We start from the raw sequence: 18,315 nt of genomic DNA, 5'->3' as shown, positions 1-18,315 counted from the left end.
TGCCCCAGTCGCCGCCGAGGCCGATGCCCAGAGCCTAGAGGACGACTCCCCTGCAGGACTTCGTCTCCAGATGCAGGAGCTAACCAAGAGCTTTGCTGCCCTGGCCCGGACGGTGCAGTCCCTACAGGAGGCCCCCAAGGAGAAGATCCAGTTGGCCTCCAGACCAGAGGATGTCCCTTGGATGCGACAGAGGAGGACTCCGCCGACCAGAGGCCGGAACGACGATCGCTTCCACCAGGACGGACGAACCATCTGCCGCCGCTGTCACCAGGTGGGCCACCTTGCAAGGTACTGTCCTTTAAACGAGCAACCCCTGGGGCAAAGGGCCAACCCCCAGGAGTAGGACGGTCAGGCCCGCAGCATTGGAGAACCAAGTACATTGGAGGACGACCAGTTCTCCCTGTAGTGGTTGATGGAATCCCCTTGAACGCTTTGCTGGACACCGGTTCTCAGGTGACGACTATACCTTACGTGCTTTATAAACGGTATTGGGAGGACACCGATATTACTTGTGGCCCTGACGATGATTTCACCATAATAGCCAGTAATGGTCAGCCGTTGCCACAAGGAGGTCACCATCAAGGTGGGGCGGGTGGAATTGAAAGCCCAAGGGATTGTGATTGTTGATATTGATCGTCGAGAATGTAATCCCATGATGACTCTTGGTACTAATGTTATAGAAAATTGTCTTGCAGAAGTTATTGTTTTGTTGCAACAGGTGGCAGAAACCGCTGGCCACAGTGAGCAACGTGCCCTGCAGAAGGAAATCAGAGCTCTGATGCAGAGACAGCAGGTAGAGCTGACTGGTGGTGAGATTGGTCGTGTCACTGTGAGTGATTCAAACCCCATCGCGATACCCCCCAGGAGTGAAATGTTAATATGGTGTCGGGCAGCCATAAGCCTCAGGGGAAAGGACTACCAGGCCTTGGTAGAACCCATATATTCAGACAATAGGCCTACTATTCTGACAGCCCGGGGGGTGGTCGACGTTCGCCAGGGGAGAGTGCCCGTACGTGTCCTCAATTGTGGGGAGGAAGAGGTTCACCTCACCAAGTATGCCATGCTCGCCAAATTATTCACTGTTAATAATAGTGTGATACAGACACCTGAACCCTTGGTCCCGTCAAACGTGGCGGAGGACAACGGTTCTGCAGAGCACTCGAAAGATTGGTGTCGGGAATTGCATGTGGGCACTGACTCTACCCCATCCCATCAAAAACAGGGGGCCTACAGGGTGGTACACGAGTACGAGCAGGTATTCAGCAAACACCCCTTAGATTTTGGGCAGGTGAAAGGGATCCAACATCATATCCCCACGGGAGATCACCGACCCATAAAAGAGAGATATCACCCTGTACCAGTGTGCCAAGGACATGCTGCGGGAAATGAAGGAGGCTGGGGTGGTGAGAGACAGCTGTAGCCCCTGGGCAGCTCCGTTAGTCCTTGTTAAAAAAAAAGATGGTACAATGAGGATGTGTGTTGATTACAGGCAGTTGAATCGCATTACACATAAGGACGCATACCCACTGCCCAGGATAGAGGAGTCTCTGGCTGCCTTAAAATCTGCTAACTACTTCTCTACCTTAGATCTCACCAGTGGGTACTGGCAGGTTCCTGTAGCGGAGGCGGACAAAGAGAAGACGGCCTTCACGACACCAATGGGTCTCTGCGAGTTCAATTACATGCCCTTTGGATTGTGCAATGCTCCCGGGACGTTCCAGAGGATGATGGATGATGGAGTGCTGCCTGGGACACATGAACTTCGAAACCGTGCTGCTGTATTTGGATGATGTCATTGTCTTCTCTAAGACCTACGAAGACCATCTGAAGCACCTGGCCGAGGTGTTTGAAGCCCTGTCCAACTTTGGCTTAAAGGTGAAACCGTCCAAGTGTCATCTGCTGAAACCTAAAGTGCAGTACCTGGGCCATGTGGTGAGCGCTGAAGGAGTGGCCCCAGACCCCGACAAGGTCACGGTGATCAAGGACTGGCCAAGGCCCAGTGACCTTCACGAAGTCTGGCAGTTCCTCGGGCTGGTAGGCTATTACCGGAGGTTCATTAAGGACTTTACCAAGAAGGCCGCACCCTTGCAAAACCTGTTGGTGGGCCAACCAAAGAAGACCAAGGGGAGGAACACCCCCTTTGATTGGAACGAGGAGCTGGAGGGATCCTTCACTTGTTTGAAGTCGGCACTGACGAGAGAAGAGGTACTGGCTTACCCCGAATACGACCAACCGTTTGTGCTGTACACAGATGCCAGCAATGTGGGATTAGGAGCCGTGCTGTCCCAGGTCCAGAAAGGCAAAGAAAGGGTGATCGCTTACACCAGCAGGAAACTCCGTCCCATGGAAAGAAACCTATTATGACCCCAATGGCAGAGGGTCTCAGGAATAAATACCAAGTCTGCAAACACAAAAAACCCGCTCATAGGGCAGTGGTAACTGGGCTGACCATATATCTAATCCTAGCACCACAAATAGAAGTAGCCGGGGAACGTGCCTACGTTGGTTCTAGACGTCTCGCGCCAGCCGGAGAACTAACTAACCCTAGAAGGGAAAAGAAAGACCTTTCTTGCCTCCAGAGAAAAGACCCCAAAAGTTGGATACAAGCCCCCAACAAATAATAACGGTGAGGTAAGAGGAAAAGACAAACATAAGAATGAGCTAGGTATTTAGCAAAGAGAGGCCCACTAGCTAATAGCAGAATATAGTAAGATGACTTATATGATCAGCAAAAACCCTATTAAAATATCCACGCTGGATATTCAAGAACCCCCGAACCGTCTAACGGCCGGGGGGAGAACACCAGCCCCCTAGAGCTTCCAGCAAGGTCAGAAATCACATTTAGTACAAGCTGGACAAAAATAATAGCAAAGCAAGTAACTCAAAAAACAAAGAAGCAAGACTTAGCTTAATTTAGCAAGAGCCAGGACCAGCAGACAGGAGCAACAGAAGGATCTGATTACAACGATGCCAGGCACTGGACTAAGGATCCAGGAAGTTAATATAGCGACACCCCTGGACTAACGACCCAGGTGAGTGCCAAACAGAAAAAAGACAATCCCAGAGTCATACCACTAGTGACCACAAGAGGGAGCCAAAAAGTCTAATTCACAACAGAAACCCTGACAACTACAGTTCCTTTAAGCTGGAATTCCTTGCCATCGTCTGGGCAGTGACAGAGAGGTTCAAACACTACCTGGCCTCCGCGAAATTCACCGTCTTCACGGATAACAATCCGCTAACGCATCTGGATACTGCCAAACTCGGGGCCTTGGAACAGCGGTGGATGGCCCGGCTGTCCAACTACGATTTCACCATCAAGTACCGGGCGGGACACAAGAATGCCAATGCCGATGCCTTGTCCCGAATGCCCAATTTGCCAGAAACAGAAGAAGACCCGGAGGCACTTGAAGAGGTGGAGCTGCCTGCATTCCATCGCCCCAAAGCCACTCAGAACTCTCATCATGTGAAGAACAGGCACAGGAACCAACCGGATGCCACGCTGAATCCCCTGCCCCATCACGGGTGGGCGGAGACCCAGGATGGTGACCCCGCGGTCCGTCGGGTGAAAGAGCTCTTGACGCAGGCAGGGTTGCATCCCGGCCCAGATGATCCACAGGAAACCCAACAGCTGTGGAAGGGGAGAAGCAAACTGTTTATCCATGATGGCAAGCTGTGCAGGAGGAGCATCGACCCACGTACTCATGAATTGGTGTGGCAGATAGTGGTGCCAAGGCGAGATGCGCCCATGGTTCTGGGAGCCTACCACGATGGAGCCGGACATTTCGGATGGAGGAAGCTAGAGAGGCTACTCCGAGGGAGGTTCTATTGGATTGGCATGAAGAGCGCCATTGAGAAGTGGTGTCGGGAGTGCGGTCCATGTAGCCTACGCAGGAAGGACCGTGGCAGCCAACGGGCTCCCCTGCAGCCTATCATCACCAAACGGCCGCTCGAACTGGTCGCGCTGGATCATGTGAAGTTGACACCTAGCCGGTCAGGCTATATCTACGCTCTTACCATCGTAGTTCACTACTCCAGATTTTTGGTGGTTGTACCTGTCAAGGATCTAACGGCCAGGACTGCCGCCAAGGCCTTCCAGCAGTACTTTTGTAGGCCCCATGGCTACCCAGAGAAGGTACTGACCGATCAGGGACCAGCATTCGAAGCAGAAGTGTTCCAAGAGTTCGCCAACTGTACGGGTGTAAGAAGATCCGAACCACGCCATACCATCCTCAAACCAATGGGATGTGCGAAAAGATGAACCAGGTGGTGATCGACTTATTGAAGACCTTGCCCGTAGAGGAACGGAACCTGTGGCCGACAAAGTTGCCTGACTTGGTGGATATCTACAATCACATCCCAGTAAATTCCACCAACTGTACTCCATCGTACCTAATGAGGGGAAGGCCTAGCCAGTTACCCGTTGATCTGGACATGGGGGTCCTAGTCCCCGAAGATACCTCGCCGGATGCAGATTGGGATGCAGAAAGGCAGCGAAGGTACCGCAAAGTACAGGAGTGCGTGGAAAGAAGTCTCGCCCAGGCTAGGCAAAAACAAGAAAGGGACTACAACCAGCACGCTCCTGCGATTCCCCTGTCACCTGGTGAGCAAGTACTTAAACGAAAGAGGAGACTACACAAGCTCGATGACCAATGGGAAGCGGAACCGTATACCATCCTGCCATCCGACTTCGACAACACGAAGGTCTGTCTCATCAGCAAGGACAGAGGGGAGACCTCGACAGCGGTATCCAGGGATCACCTTAAGGTCTGCCCCGATAAGTTGAGAGAGAGGGACACGGCCCCAAGAATCTCCCCGCCGGTGGAAAAGGAGAAGATGATCCATACCGTCCTTGGTGACTTTCCCCAGTCCTGGACTCAGATAAATCAGGCCATCGTGGTACCTGTTCTAACGTTTCAACAGCCGGACCCACCAGAAGCGATGGTGGTACCAGATCATCCGGCCCCGCAACCTCAACAAGCCCTACCTGACGATGCCATGCCAACCGTTGAACCGGCAAATCCTCCCTCTGCTATCGGTGAATCTGCTGTACCCACTGTTGATAGCAGCAGCTCTGAGAGCCCCAACCTGCCAGTGCTACCCAGACTCGTTAGAAGTGTAGCTAGAAGACAGTGCACTACACCAGCGGTAGCAAGCATAGCGGGCCCTGTTAGGCCAATAGCAACCCCTGCGCTGCGAAGGTCCACACGCAGCACTCAGAACCAAACTCCCCTCCGCTACAAAACTTGGAGGTATTAGCGAGGGCTGCTATTTAGTTGAAAATGTTTGTGTGCATATCTTTTGTTACAGGTTTTAAAATGGACAATAGAGTAATGGACGGTGAATTGCTCAAAAACTTTCAAAAGGGGGACCCCTTTGTTTACCCGGGGTCCCCGCTGTTTCAACCATTGAACTGAGAGCCATAAACTGTGCATGACCTAACTTTTGCAACGTTCAAGAGTCCTCACTTCCCATAAAGGGAAGCACTGTTATGTTTAATTGTTTATGCTATTTCAAAATTTTGTGTGTTTTCTGTTAACATGTATTGTTGTTCTTGTTTTCCCAGTCTGGGAGTACTGGATTTAACCGGGAGGGAGTGCAGCGCCCCAGAGTCCTGGTCGTTGCAGTAATGTCGCTCTGCCACTAAGGGGAGTGATGTTACGTCTGATTGCACTAAAGGAGTTTCTCTGAGCAGGTAACACTCACACCACACTTCACACTCCGGCCACCAGGGGGGGTGGTTCTATCTAGTAGGCCACTCCTCACACTCTGGTAAAACTGGGGGTTGGACAGGAAGACAGAGAGAGAAGTAACTGGGAAGAGCTAGTGAGAGGACCTGTCAGGGATGGGATCCTGGCAGACTCTAAAGAGCAGAACTAACCAGTGAACAACGGGAATACAGAAAAGAGGCATTAGGACCAGAAGGAGTCGTGCTGTTTGACCGAGGCAACATCCTTCTGAGGCGCAAACAGTCGGTGGCCGGAACGCCGAGCAAGTGAGAGACTCTAAGTACTACTGCAAACCACGGCCGGACAGCCAATTATAGGTTGGCTGTCTCACACAAATCACCTAAGCAGACAACGGAGGCAGCTGTGGGAGAGGGGCGACTCTAGGGTCCCGGAAGAACTCCAGGCCTACCCCGTCATACGGGTGCGTCCTACCATATCACCTGGGGGACGGAGAGAACGAACATCAGAGACAGACAGAATCAGTTGTGAGGACTATCCCGGGAGCTCAGCAGGGAAGGACTACAACACACAGCGCTAGAAGGTAGACACTGATTCCCACCTGTAAAGAGAACTCCTGATGTGCCTTTGGACCGGCCGGTCTCAAACAGCCCTGTTGACAGCGCTCTGGACTGAGGATTCTAAAACCTTCAGTAAAGAGGTAAAGAGACTGCAACCTGGTGTCCTCGTTATTTACTACGACCTACACTGCACCGCAATATCACCACCATTTACCACCACCTTTCACTGGACGCCCCTCAGCAGGGTCACGGACTGGGTCTAGCCACCGTGACAACCCCAGAACAGAGACTCAGAGGCCCGGTACCGGGTACCCCTCGGCCCTGCGGCAGTGGGGGCGCTCCACTAAATGTTGATGCGTTTTTTCTGGCGCTTGGAGTGCTTTATGAGGAACCAAATCTGGTAGACCAAGCAGAGAAGGTTTTGCTGGCTCTCTCTCAGGGTCGAGATGAAGCAGAGGTTTATTGTCAGAAGTTTAGGAAGTGGTCAGTGCTCACTCAGTGGAATGAGTGCGCCCTGGCAGCGATTTTCAGAAAGGGTCTTTCTGAAGCCCTTAAAGATGTTATGGTGGGGTTCCTCACGCCGGTGGGTCTGAATGAGTCAATGTCTTTGGCCATTGAGATTGATCGGCGTTTGCGGGAGCTCAAACCTGTGCACACTCTGGCGGTATTTTCTGAGCAGAAACCTGAGCCTATGCAATGTGACAGGATTCTGACCAGAGTTGAACGGCAAAACCACAGACGTCAGAATGGGTTGTGCTTTTACTGTGGTGATTCTGCTCTTGTTATCTCAGCATGCTCTAAGCGCACAAAAAGGGTTGCCAAGTTTGTCACCATTGGTACTGTACAACCTAAATTCATTTTGTCTGTTACTTTGATTTGCTCTCTGTCATCCTACCCAGTTATGGCTTTTGTGGATTCAGGTGCTGCCCTGAATTTGATGGATTTGTCATTTGCCAGGCACTGTGGTTTTATCTTGGAGCCTTTACAATTCCCTATTCCGCTAAAGGGAATTGATGCTACACCATTGGCCAAGAATAAACCTCAGTACTGGACTCAATTGACCATGTGCATGGCTCCTGTACATCAAGAGGTAATTTGCTTTCTGGTGCTACATAATTTGCATGATGTTGTCGTGTTGGGTCTGCCATGGCTGCAGGCTCATAATCCAGTCCTGGATTGGAAAGCAATGTCTGTGTCAAGTTGGGGGTGCCAGGGGATTCATGGCGATGCTCCTTTGGTGTCAATTGCTTCTTCTACTCCTTCTGAAGTCCCTGAATTTTTGTTGGACTACCAGGATGTATTTGATGAGCCCAAATCCAGTGCCCTACCTCCTCATAGGGATTGTGATTGTGCCATAAATCTGATTCCTGGTAGTAAGTTCCCTAAGGGACGACTTTTTAATTTGTCTGTACCAGAACATACCGCTATGCGGAGTTATATAAAGGAGTCCTTGGAGAAGGGACATATTCGCCCGTCCTCGTCCCCTTTAGGTGCGGGGTTCTTTTTTGTGGCCAAGAAGGATGGTTCTCTGAGACCCTGTATAGATTATCACCTTCTAAATAACATCACAGTCAAATTTCAGTATCCCTTGCCACTGTTGTACGATCTGTTTGCCCGGATTAGGGGGGCCAGTTCGTTCACCAAGATAGATCTTCATGGAGCGTATAATCTTGTGCGCATAAAGCAGGGCGATGAATGGAAAACAGCATTTAATACGCCCGAAGGCCATTTTGAGTACTTGGTGATGCCTTTTGGACTTTCTAATGCCCCCTCTGTGTTTCAGTCCTTCATGCACGATATCTTCCGAGAGTACCTGGATAGATTTATGATTGTGTACCTGGATGATATTTTGGTCTTTTCTGATGATTGGGAGTCTCATGTGAAGCAGGTCAGGATGGTATTTCAGGTCCTGCGTGCCAATGCCTTGTTTGTGAAGGGCTCTAAATGTCTCTTCGGAGTCCAGAAGGTTTCCTTTTGGGCTTTATTTTTTCTCCTTCTACTATCGAGATGGATCCAGTCAAGGTTCAGGCTATTCATGACTGGACTCAACCTACATCTGTGAAGAGTCTTCAGAAGTTCTTGGGTTTTGCTAATTTTTACCGTCGCTTCATCACTAATTTTTCTAGTGTGGTGAAGCCTTTGATGGATTTGACCAAGAAGGGTTCTGATGTGACGAATTGGTCTCCTGCGGCCGTGGAGGCCTTTCAGGAGTTGAAACGTCGGTTTTCTTCGGTTCCTGTCTTGCGCCAGCCCGATGTCTCTCTTCCCTTTCAGGTCGAGGTTGATGCTTCAGAGATTGGAGCAGGGGCTGTTTTGTCGCAGAGAAGCTCTGATGGCTCTGTGATGAGACCATGTGCTTTCTTTTCAAGAAAGTTTTCGCCTGCCGAGCGGAATTATGATGTTGGTAATTGAGAGTTGTTGGCAATGAAGTGGGCATTTGAGGAGTGGCGACATTGGCTTGAGGGAGACAAGCATCGTGTGGTGGTCTTGACGGATCACAAGAATTTGACTTATCTCGAGTCTGCCAAATGGTTGAATCCGAGACAGGCTCGATGGTCGCTGTTTTTCTCTCGTTTCAATTTCGTGGTTTCATATCTTCCGGGTTCGAAAAACGTGAAGGCTGATGCCCTTTCTAGGAGTTTTGTACCTGACTCCCCGGAAGTTTCTGAACCGACTGGTGTTCTCAAAGAGGGGGTGATTTTGTCTGCTATCTCTCCTGATCTGCGACGAGTGTTGCTTGGAGAGACTGTTTGTCCCAGACAGATGGACCAGTAGAGTTATTTCCGAGGTTCATTCTTCGGTGTTGGCGGGTGATCCTGGGATTTTTGGTACCAGGGATTTGGTGGCGAGATCCTTTTGGTGGCCTTCCTTGTCACGGGATGTGCGTTCCTTTGTGCAGTCCTGTGGGATTTGTGCTCGGGCCAAGCCTTCGTGTTCTCATGCCAGTGGATTGCTTTTGCCTTTGCCTGTCCCGAAGAGGCCTTGGACGCATATTTCCATGGATTTTATTTCGGATCTTCCTGTCTCTCAGAAGATGTCTGTCATCTGGGTGGTTTGTAATCGTTTTTCCAAAATGGTCCATTTGGTACCCTTGCCTAAGTTGCCTTCCTCCTCCGATTTGGTGCCATTGTTTTTTCAGAATGTGGTTCGTTTACATGGTATTCCGGAGAACATTGTGTCCGACAGAGGATCCCAGTTTGTGTCCAGATTTTGGCGATCCTTTTGTGCTAAGATGGGCATTGAATTGTCTTTTTCGTCAGCCTTCCATCCTCAGACGAATGGTCAAACCGAACGAACTAATCAGACCTTGGAAACTTATTTGAGATGTTTTGTTTCTGCTGACCAGGATGATTGGGTGACCTTTTTGCCATTGGCTGAGTTCGCCCTCAATAATCGGGCTAGTTCTGCTACTTTGGTTTCACCTTTCTTTTGCAATTCTGGTTTTCATCCTCGTTTCTCCTCGGGTCAGGTTGAGTCTTCTGACTGTCCTGGGGTGGATTCTGTGGTGGATAGGTTGCAGCAGATTTGGAACCATGTGGTGGACAATTTGACTTTGTCCCAAGAGAAGGCTCAGTGCTTTGCTAACCGCCGTCGCTGTGTGGGTCCCCGACTTCGTGTGGGGGATTTGGTATGGTTGTCTTCTCGTTATGTCCCGATGAAGATTTCCTCTCCTAAGTTCAAGCCTCGTTTCATCGGTCATTATAAGATTTTGGAAATCCTCAACCCTGTGTCTTTTCGTTTGGACCTCCCAACATCGTTTGCCATTCATAATGTGTTCCATAGGTCATTGTTGCGGAGATATGTGGTGCCTGTGGTCCCTTCTGTTGATCCTCCTGCTCCGGTCTTGGTCGAGGGGGGTGTTGGAATATGTGGTGGAGAAGATCTTGGATTCTCGTATTTCGAGACGGAGGCTTCAGTACTTGGTGAAATGGAAGGGTTATGGTCAGGAGGATAATTCCTGGGTTGTCGCCTCCGATGTCCATGCGGCCGATTTGGTTCGTGCCTTTCATTTGGCTCGTCCTGATCGGCCTGGGAGCTCTGTTGAGGGTTCGGTGACCCCTCCTCAAGGGGGGGGGTACTGTTGTGAATTCCGTTCTCGGGCTCCCTCCTGTGGTCATGAGTGGTACTGTGTGAGTTTGTTCTTGGGCTCCCTCTGGTGGCCTTTAGCGATATGGCTGGACTTTAGCTGGGCTCCAGCTGCCTCGTTTTCTGCTGTGCTGCTGCCTATTTAACTCCACCTAGATCTTTACTTGTTGCCAGCTGTCGTTGTATTCAGTATTGGTTCAGATCTCTCTGGGACTTCTCGTGTGACCTGTCTCCTCTTGGAGAAGCTAAGTTCATGCTAGTTCATTTTTGCTCACTGCTTTTGGAAAATGTTTCTCAGTATATGTTAAGTTCAGTCCAGCTTGCTTATATGCTATTTTCTTGCTAGCTGGAATCTCTGGGGAGCAGAGTTGCTCCCTCACATCGTGAGTCAGTGTGAGGGTCCTTAGTATTCTCTGCGTGGATATTTTTGTAGTATTTTATACTGACCGCACAGTTCCCTTGCTATCTTCTTACTATTTAGTACTAGTGGGCCTCCTATGCTAAAACCTGTTTTCATTCCTATGTTTGTATTTTCCTCTGAACTCACCATCATTATTTGTGGGGGCTGACTTTACTTTTGGGGAAATTTCTCTGAGGCAAGTGAGGCTTTTGTTTCTCTCTAGGGGTAGCTAGTTCTCAGGCTGTGAAGAGGCGTCTAGGGAGAGTTAGGTACGCTCCACGGCTGCCTATAGTGTGTGTGATAGGATCAGGGTTGCGGTCAGTAAAGTTTCCACGTCCCCAGAGCTTGTCCTATATTTCTGGTTTACCTATCAGGTCATCTCAAGTGTTCTTAACCACTAGGTCCATAACAGGTATCTGTCTGAAGAGGTTGAACAAGGAAATGACATCACATTTTTTTAAAATATATCTTTAATAGCTTACAAATCCGCATGAACATCCGCATCAAATCAGCATAAAAAAACACATCAAATCCGCGCGGAATTTCCACAAGCAAATCCGCAACTTGCGCACATAGCCTTATGCATCTTCTCTTTATTCAACCTACTACATATTCTGGTTAAAAAAAATAGAATAAAATTAGTTTCTGTCTCTCACAGTTGAAATGTACCTACGATAAAAATTACAGACCTCTATATTCTTTGTAGGTGGGAAAACTTGCAAAATCGGCAGTATATCAATCAAATACTTATTTTCTGCACTGTACGTGCCATTGACACTGCTGTTTTGGGTCTTTAGGGTGACATCCCACATTGCAGATTTGATTACAAGAAGGCAATTGAAAATAAGTTTATTTTCATTGGAATGGAGTGGTTTCAGATGAATGGGACATTTGCAGAAATTTCAAAAAAATCCACTGCAAATATGCAACATGTGAACATACTAAGGGAGGCTACCTAGTCATGTTTGATCCATTTCCTTTGCTTTTTGGGCTTTAAAGACTCCCCTCTCTAGAGGAATAACAACAAGTAGGCTCAGAACTGATTGCGGGACCCTTACGTGAGCTTGAAATGGCAGTTCTCTTTATATCACAGGAATGTCCATGTATCTGCCCCAAGCTATAGAAATTTTGTCAATCCCTGAGGGACAGACAGAGTAGTACATGAAGCTGTAAGCAGATGGCATACATGGTTTATGAAATTTAGACCCCAGAAAATGAAATTCTTATGGGGGGCATACAACACTCCTAATGGTATAGTTGTTCTATTTTATTTCTGTGCTTCAATAACTGCTGATGGCAGTATATACCAACTTACTATGAAACTGTTATAATTCAGAAGACTTGTGATAAAAACACATTGTTGGAGAAAATTAATTAGTCTCCATGTATTCTCTTTACAGACAGCATCATCAGCGATAAAAGGGACTATTCAGTTGGGAATAGGCTACACTGTAGGTAACCTTACATCCAAACCTGACAGAGATGTGCTTATGCAAGACTTCTATGTAGTGGAGAGTGTCTTCCTACCAAGGTAAGAACTGAAAGCACTGCTATGAACAAAAGTGATTTTCTAATTTAGGTCATTGTCTATCTATCCATCTATCTATCTATCTATCTTTCTATCAATTTTTTAATCTAGCGATTCTCTCATTTAGGTCATTGTTACCCACTGTAAAGTCTTTGCAAGCTGATAACGGTATTTTACAAAAGTCCAAGGCAACAGTAATTGCGGTGAAATTGTTTTAGTCATTGAGTGCAACAGAGCAGTGGAGATGGAACATTAGAAATAAAAGCAGTTACTGTGAAATGTATCTTACAATGAGAACAGATCTATATTTAAAACATTTTCCTACCATAGACATAATTCTGTGGCATGAACATGCTCCAAGACCAAATCCTTAAAGCTTAGTCTAAATATTAATACAATTTTTAGATAATATTTATACATATGTAAGAAGTCTTAACAATACGTAAAATTTTATGTACTGCACTGCAAAAGGTGGAAATAAATCGAGCATGGCAAGATAGTCGCTGTTTTATAGTATAAGTAGCTTTTTTATATAAGGCAAGGAGATTAGTGATACAAAAGCTCAATGTCTAAATTACTTGAAATTCTGTTCAAATGGAATGTTGCTCCAAAATATACACATTTAATTTTGGTCATCAATACGGAACCATAATAGAAAGGTAATTTAGAGTTATTAATATAGTCATTAAAGTGCCTCTAAAAAGACTAAAAAAGTAAGGTGCATTCTGCCAAATTGGAATAGAACAATTATAGTCCAATTGGGACATGAAAAAAAAATAGATTCCACCAAAGGTCATGGGTAACTTGTTTCCTAACTAAACTAAACAGTAACTTAACACAGATCAGGATTTAATTAAACTTTATATGTGTGACTGGGTCAGTACTCATTTTGGCATTAATTTGGTTCCATAAAGGAAGAGGCTCTTATATGGTAAGGAGTGGTGTATCTTGAGTTGCCAATGTCCTTGGAAAGGCAAGTTTTTCGTGTCCCCTAACCTGTGAACCGATATAAAATTTTAATAGTAAAGTAATCCATTGTTATTTTTTAACCTTTATATATTTTTTTAATTCTATCCTAAACCTAATCCTATCTCTAACGCTATCACAATCCTTAACCCTGGTCCTAATCTTAACCCTAGACCTAACCCAAGTCCAAACCCAAGCTGAGGTTAGAAAAAGTACATAAAAACTTAGGTCCTGATTCATCAAAGCTTTTACGCCAAAATTGAGGCTTACAAAACTCTGTAAAGTTGCAAGTTTTTTTAACTTTTGCTGTTTTCAAACCATTTTTGTCCTGCTTCACCAAAGTGGGTGCAGCTGGGGCAGGGAGGAGGCTTCGGGACCCCTGCTTGTCGAACTTATCATGCTCATCATACTGAGAGCTTTATTATCTTAGTCCTTGCCCTTACAGAGGGCATTAGCTGATGACAAACTAATCTTGACTGATGCATTCTGCTTCTGAACTTGACTCACCAACCTAGATGTCAAAGCAGCTTCTGGCTTCTTTATTCATCTAGTTGACTAGCCGCCAAGCAGGTACTGACTGTGCTCATGTGCTGCTCTAAGAAGAAGCAACAGTGGGGAAGTCAGGTGAAATTTTGCATCCCTATAGATTGATTGTGATGTGTGGGGTTACCGCCCTTGTGACCCACTCCCTCCCCCCACATGTTACTCCACTGATGGTATGTTGTTCTGAAAACCAATACACCTGGTTCTTTAGGGGGTTAAGAAATTTATAATAATAGCACTGTAGATCGTCTTTGAACACAACAGTGTGATGTTTATGTGCTCATATTCTTTGACATAAATTCTAGTTTTATTGCTTTGCTTTGTTATTACAGTAAAGCCTAGCAGTCATGCTGTAAAAGGAACTTTCAAAGTTCACTGCTTTTTGAGGTCACATACTAATTTATGTTTCCCAACAACAAAGACAAATGAACAGCAGCTAATAGCGCAAACCACAGAGGCATGACTGGGATGTGACACGATGCAAGTGCATTGTATTACATTTCTTAAATGTCATCATCTAAATCTCAAGGTAGCCCAACACAATAGATAAAAGTTGTCTGAAAATTAACAAAAATTATGATTTTGTCAGGATTGGTCAACTATCTAATGTATATGCAGCATCCAGACATGAACTTGTGAAGCAATACAGAAGAACTGTATTTTGAATGTAAGGAACAAGGGGTGGCTAAGTTAGAGGAATTGTTTAGAATGAGAAAAACATAACTTTTCCAGTTGCAAATCCAGCCCATGGACAAGTTAAGTATGGCAATGTTAGCCTGTAAAACCTCTTATATGTGCTATTAATGATAACATAATTCTGATTAGGTTATGTATACAGCTGGTCAAGAGGACATTTTGCAAGCTTTGTCTGTAAAATATTTTTTCTAATTTCTTGGAAATTGACACTATTGTAAGTACAGTAGGGTACAATCAATACCTAGACCTATCGGCGTAACATCTGTGCCAGTTCCCGACCCTCTTGTTCCTGGTTTGGCCACTAGGCAGCGCCATGCCTTTGTTGTGGGTGATGCATAACAGCATCAGTCTTGTTTAATTCCTGGGACTTTTGGTGCTGCTAGACTAAGGAGGTATGGATTAATTGTATGGGGGTTTTTATTTCTCCTTTATAAGAGCCTCGGGTGAGGCTGCCTGCTATTGAAACCCCTGGGTCTTTGACTTCCACTGTCAGTCAGTTAGCTTTATGAAAATGTCAGTTTTCGCTGAACTCTATAAGACCAGATCCCTGTACAGGAGTTAAAGGATGAAGGCCAGTGTGCCTCTGTAATCTGCCAGATTGTAGTGGCTTGTGCCACATCTGTCCAAGATAGCCTTTTTGAGCTTGTGGCCTCTGACAGTCCTGACAATGTACATCTGTGTTAGTGAATGACAATCCAATCTGGTGTTTTCTGATTCTAAATTCATGTGTGATCCCTTCCGCTCTGTCCCTGGTTATGCTGTTTGTAGTCAGTTCCAGGTAGGGTCTGACTGCTAAAAGTATGTTTGTACTCTGTAACCATGGAAATAACTAGTTCTGAAAATGAGTTTTTTATACAAATGGTGGGACTTTTTAGTCCAAACTGAGGGGAAAAGGGCTTTTCATGCTTAATAAAAAAAAAATTGCAATGAAATAATTAGGAATGGTGATAATTATTGAATTATTGTTGTTTTGCCAAAGGTGGATAGGTTATTGGAACAGAAGTTTTTATATTTGTATTATGTTGTATATATATCTACCTTTAGGCAACTTTTTAGTAGCTTGTCTGCCTGGAACATATTCTAATTGCTGTCTGTAAAATTTCATAGTTTTCACAATGTTCTATGTTAGTTATTGACACCTATGGCCAGGATTATACACCAAGTCACCATAGACAGGTTGATTAGAAAAGTCACAGCGATCTCTGTACTGTCTACGTGTTGCTGACACATAGTCCAAAGAAGCAGTTATGCTGGCAAAATGTACCTTTTAGTACCACATACTGTTAAATGGAAAATTGTAGTGAGGCTTGCCAGACGCAAGGTGACTCACATAACAAAAATAAATATTAGTAATAACAGAACATGCTATTAAACCTCGGGCGTTTATTTCCATCATTTTAACATAGACCATGACAGAGGCAGCAACAATCAATCTTATTCCACGTGTTATAGAACATGTGAATCTGAATTTAGAATGGACAAACTATGGTCTGTCTATTCTAAATTCAGACTGCCCTGTGCCAAGTCTATTTTCTAACATTTTCTGTTTGTCCTGCATTGCCAAATACAGTATTTAAAGGGTAATAATTATTCCAAATCATCACAAGAACAAATTAGGGTATGAAAATACTCAAAATAATGAACTAAATAGGACCTACTAAAAGAGTCTTAAAAGACAACTAAATAGGGAAAAGAAGTGAACAAATAATAATAATAACAATCTTTATTTTTATATAGCGCTAACATTCCGCAGCGCTTTACTGTTTGCACACATTATTATCACTGTTTCCCTAACCCCTAAAAAACAGTAGGTGCGATTCATCAGTTTATGTTAGAATTAGTCCATTAATCAGTTTGAAATGTAGAAAAAATGTTACAAAAATTCAGCAACTTTTGCAGTTTTTGTGTCAACTTTAACAACTGGTATTGTTAACCAGTGCCATTTTCACCCTTTGCCTCTGTGTACCCCTGTACATATACATTGCTTTCAGATGGTCGTTAGAATTTTCTATATATTTTATGCTTTTGAAATGTAAATGAATGATATGTAATTTCATATACATTATGTCATGTGGAGCTGTTAATTAAAATTACTCATTTTTAATCTCCACATTTTAGTGAAGGGAGCAATTTAACCCCAGCGCATCATTTCCCAGACTTCAGATTCAAGACCTATGCTCCTCTAGCCTTCCGCTACTTCCGAGAGCTTTTTGGCATCAAACCAGATGATTACTTGGTAAGAATTCGGCATATTCTCATTTTTAGATAAAATTTGTTAAATTATTGCACCTTATGTACCTAATATGTGAAACAAGGTTACTTAATCTGAATCCTGTTATATAAATGTGTATACTATACCCTAATCAAAAAATATTCCTATATGGCAAAAGAATACAAATTAACCTAAAATGTCATATAGTACAGGACAACTACCCTAACGTCTTGATATTTGTCCATCAATTGCTTCTCATGCTACTTTATCTCCTACTCACCATACAAACTTTTTTTACATTTTTTTTTGCACTAGTATAAAATATCATAATGGCTCATGGTGTAATGGCAAGTCATGCAGCCTTATAGCAGTGGCCTTTAAGCTATGGCTCTTATAGTCCTGGTATTTGTTGCTTTACAGCACCACTGGAGAGTTACTATTTGGACACTTGTGTCCTACAACAATGGAGTCCTGGGGGAAACATCAGAATGAGCAGGTGATGGAGGAACACAGGGATGGGAAAACATCTCTCCAGCAGAAGACAAATTTTAGCTTTTTGGGCATATATCTCATGCAATAGGCATAGATACAAGTATATGTGATACTATGGTTATTCGAGAGCCTAGAAGTACAGGAAAACCACAAAAGATAATGAGAGGATTTTTTTATGTTATTTCTTTTCTATGTGTATTGCTTTTCTGTCAACCATTCAAAATCTATTATTTTCAATCCCCAATAGAAAATTAATTTATAGGTTTGATTATTGCCTATTGACTTGGAGCAATGATGCAAACAAGTATCTTTTCCACACCATACAAATAAATGATCATATATGTAGTTTCAATAGGGAGAAGAAACTGCTAACAGAAATGTCTGGTTAAAAGTGGGGGATCAAACACCTCTCTTGCTGAGGGAAGGTGAAGGCAGAAACCTCTGGTTAAAAGTTTGGATTAAGCACCTCTCTGGCTATGGAAAGGTGAAGGCAGACAGCTCTTGTTAAAAGTTGAGGATCAAGCACCTCTTTATTTATAGGAAGGTGACGGCAGACACCTCTGGTTAAAAGTTGGGGATCAAGCATCTCTCTGGCTATGGAAAGTTGAAGGTAGACAACCCTGGTTAAAAGTTGGGGATCGAACACCTCTCTTCCATGGGAGGTTGAGGACAGACATTGGTGGAAGTGGCTTACCTCAAGGGAGGACAAAAGAAATGGTCATTTAAATTCAAACTGTCCTCTCATTTCCTCCCTCTATGTCATCTATTAAAAAGTCATCCAAACTTAATTGAGCTTAAAATTTGAACTGTCGAGAACAAAAGATGTCAGTCTGTGGCTAGGATATATTTACATAGATAGTCAAATAACTTGTTTTAGGAAACACGGACGTATTATATGCTCATTATCTGTGACTCTAAATGTCGCACCAACTTTAGTGAAGTTTGAAAATATAGTGATAATAATTTTATATATATAATTAACAATACATTTATATTTTATACTGTAAAATTGAAGTTAAAGAATGTTAAAATTGTAATCTCCATTTTTCTCGGTTAGCAACATGATGGACTTTGCCAGGCCTGGTAGTTTAACAAAAATGGGTTAAGAGCTAATTAAGCATTTGATGAACCTGTCATCTTATTAT

General features: G+C 44.7%; 1 protein-coding gene across 5 annotated transcripts in view; it reads left to right on the top strand.

Annotated features, from left to right (window-relative positions):
• PIP5K1B (phosphatidylinositol-4-phosphate 5-kinase type 1 beta) overlaps positions 1-18,315 on the top strand; it is a 166,688-nt gene that overhangs the window by 88,139 nt on the left and 60,234 nt on the right. For all 5 annotated transcript variants that reach the window (XM_077249077.1, XM_077249078.1, XM_077249080.1 and 2 more), the window contains 2 exons: positions 12,134-12,264; positions 16,585-16,702. In XM_077249077.1, the coding sequence (XP_077105192.1) occupies positions 12,134-12,264; positions 16,585-16,702 (249 nt within the window). The remainder of the gene's footprint in view (positions 1-12,133; positions 12,265-16,584; positions 16,703-18,315) is intronic.

The sequence above is a fragment of the Ranitomeya variabilis genome, chromosome 1 (genome assembly GCF_051348905.1).
Source record: "Ranitomeya variabilis isolate aRanVar5 chromosome 1, aRanVar5.hap1, whole genome shotgun sequence".
NCBI classification, from domain to species: domain Eukaryota; kingdom Metazoa; phylum Chordata; class Amphibia; order Anura; family Dendrobatidae; genus Ranitomeya; species Ranitomeya variabilis.
The sequence above is the reverse complement of the archived record's forward strand: the minus strand, read 5'-3'. Positions and strand labels throughout refer to the sequence as shown.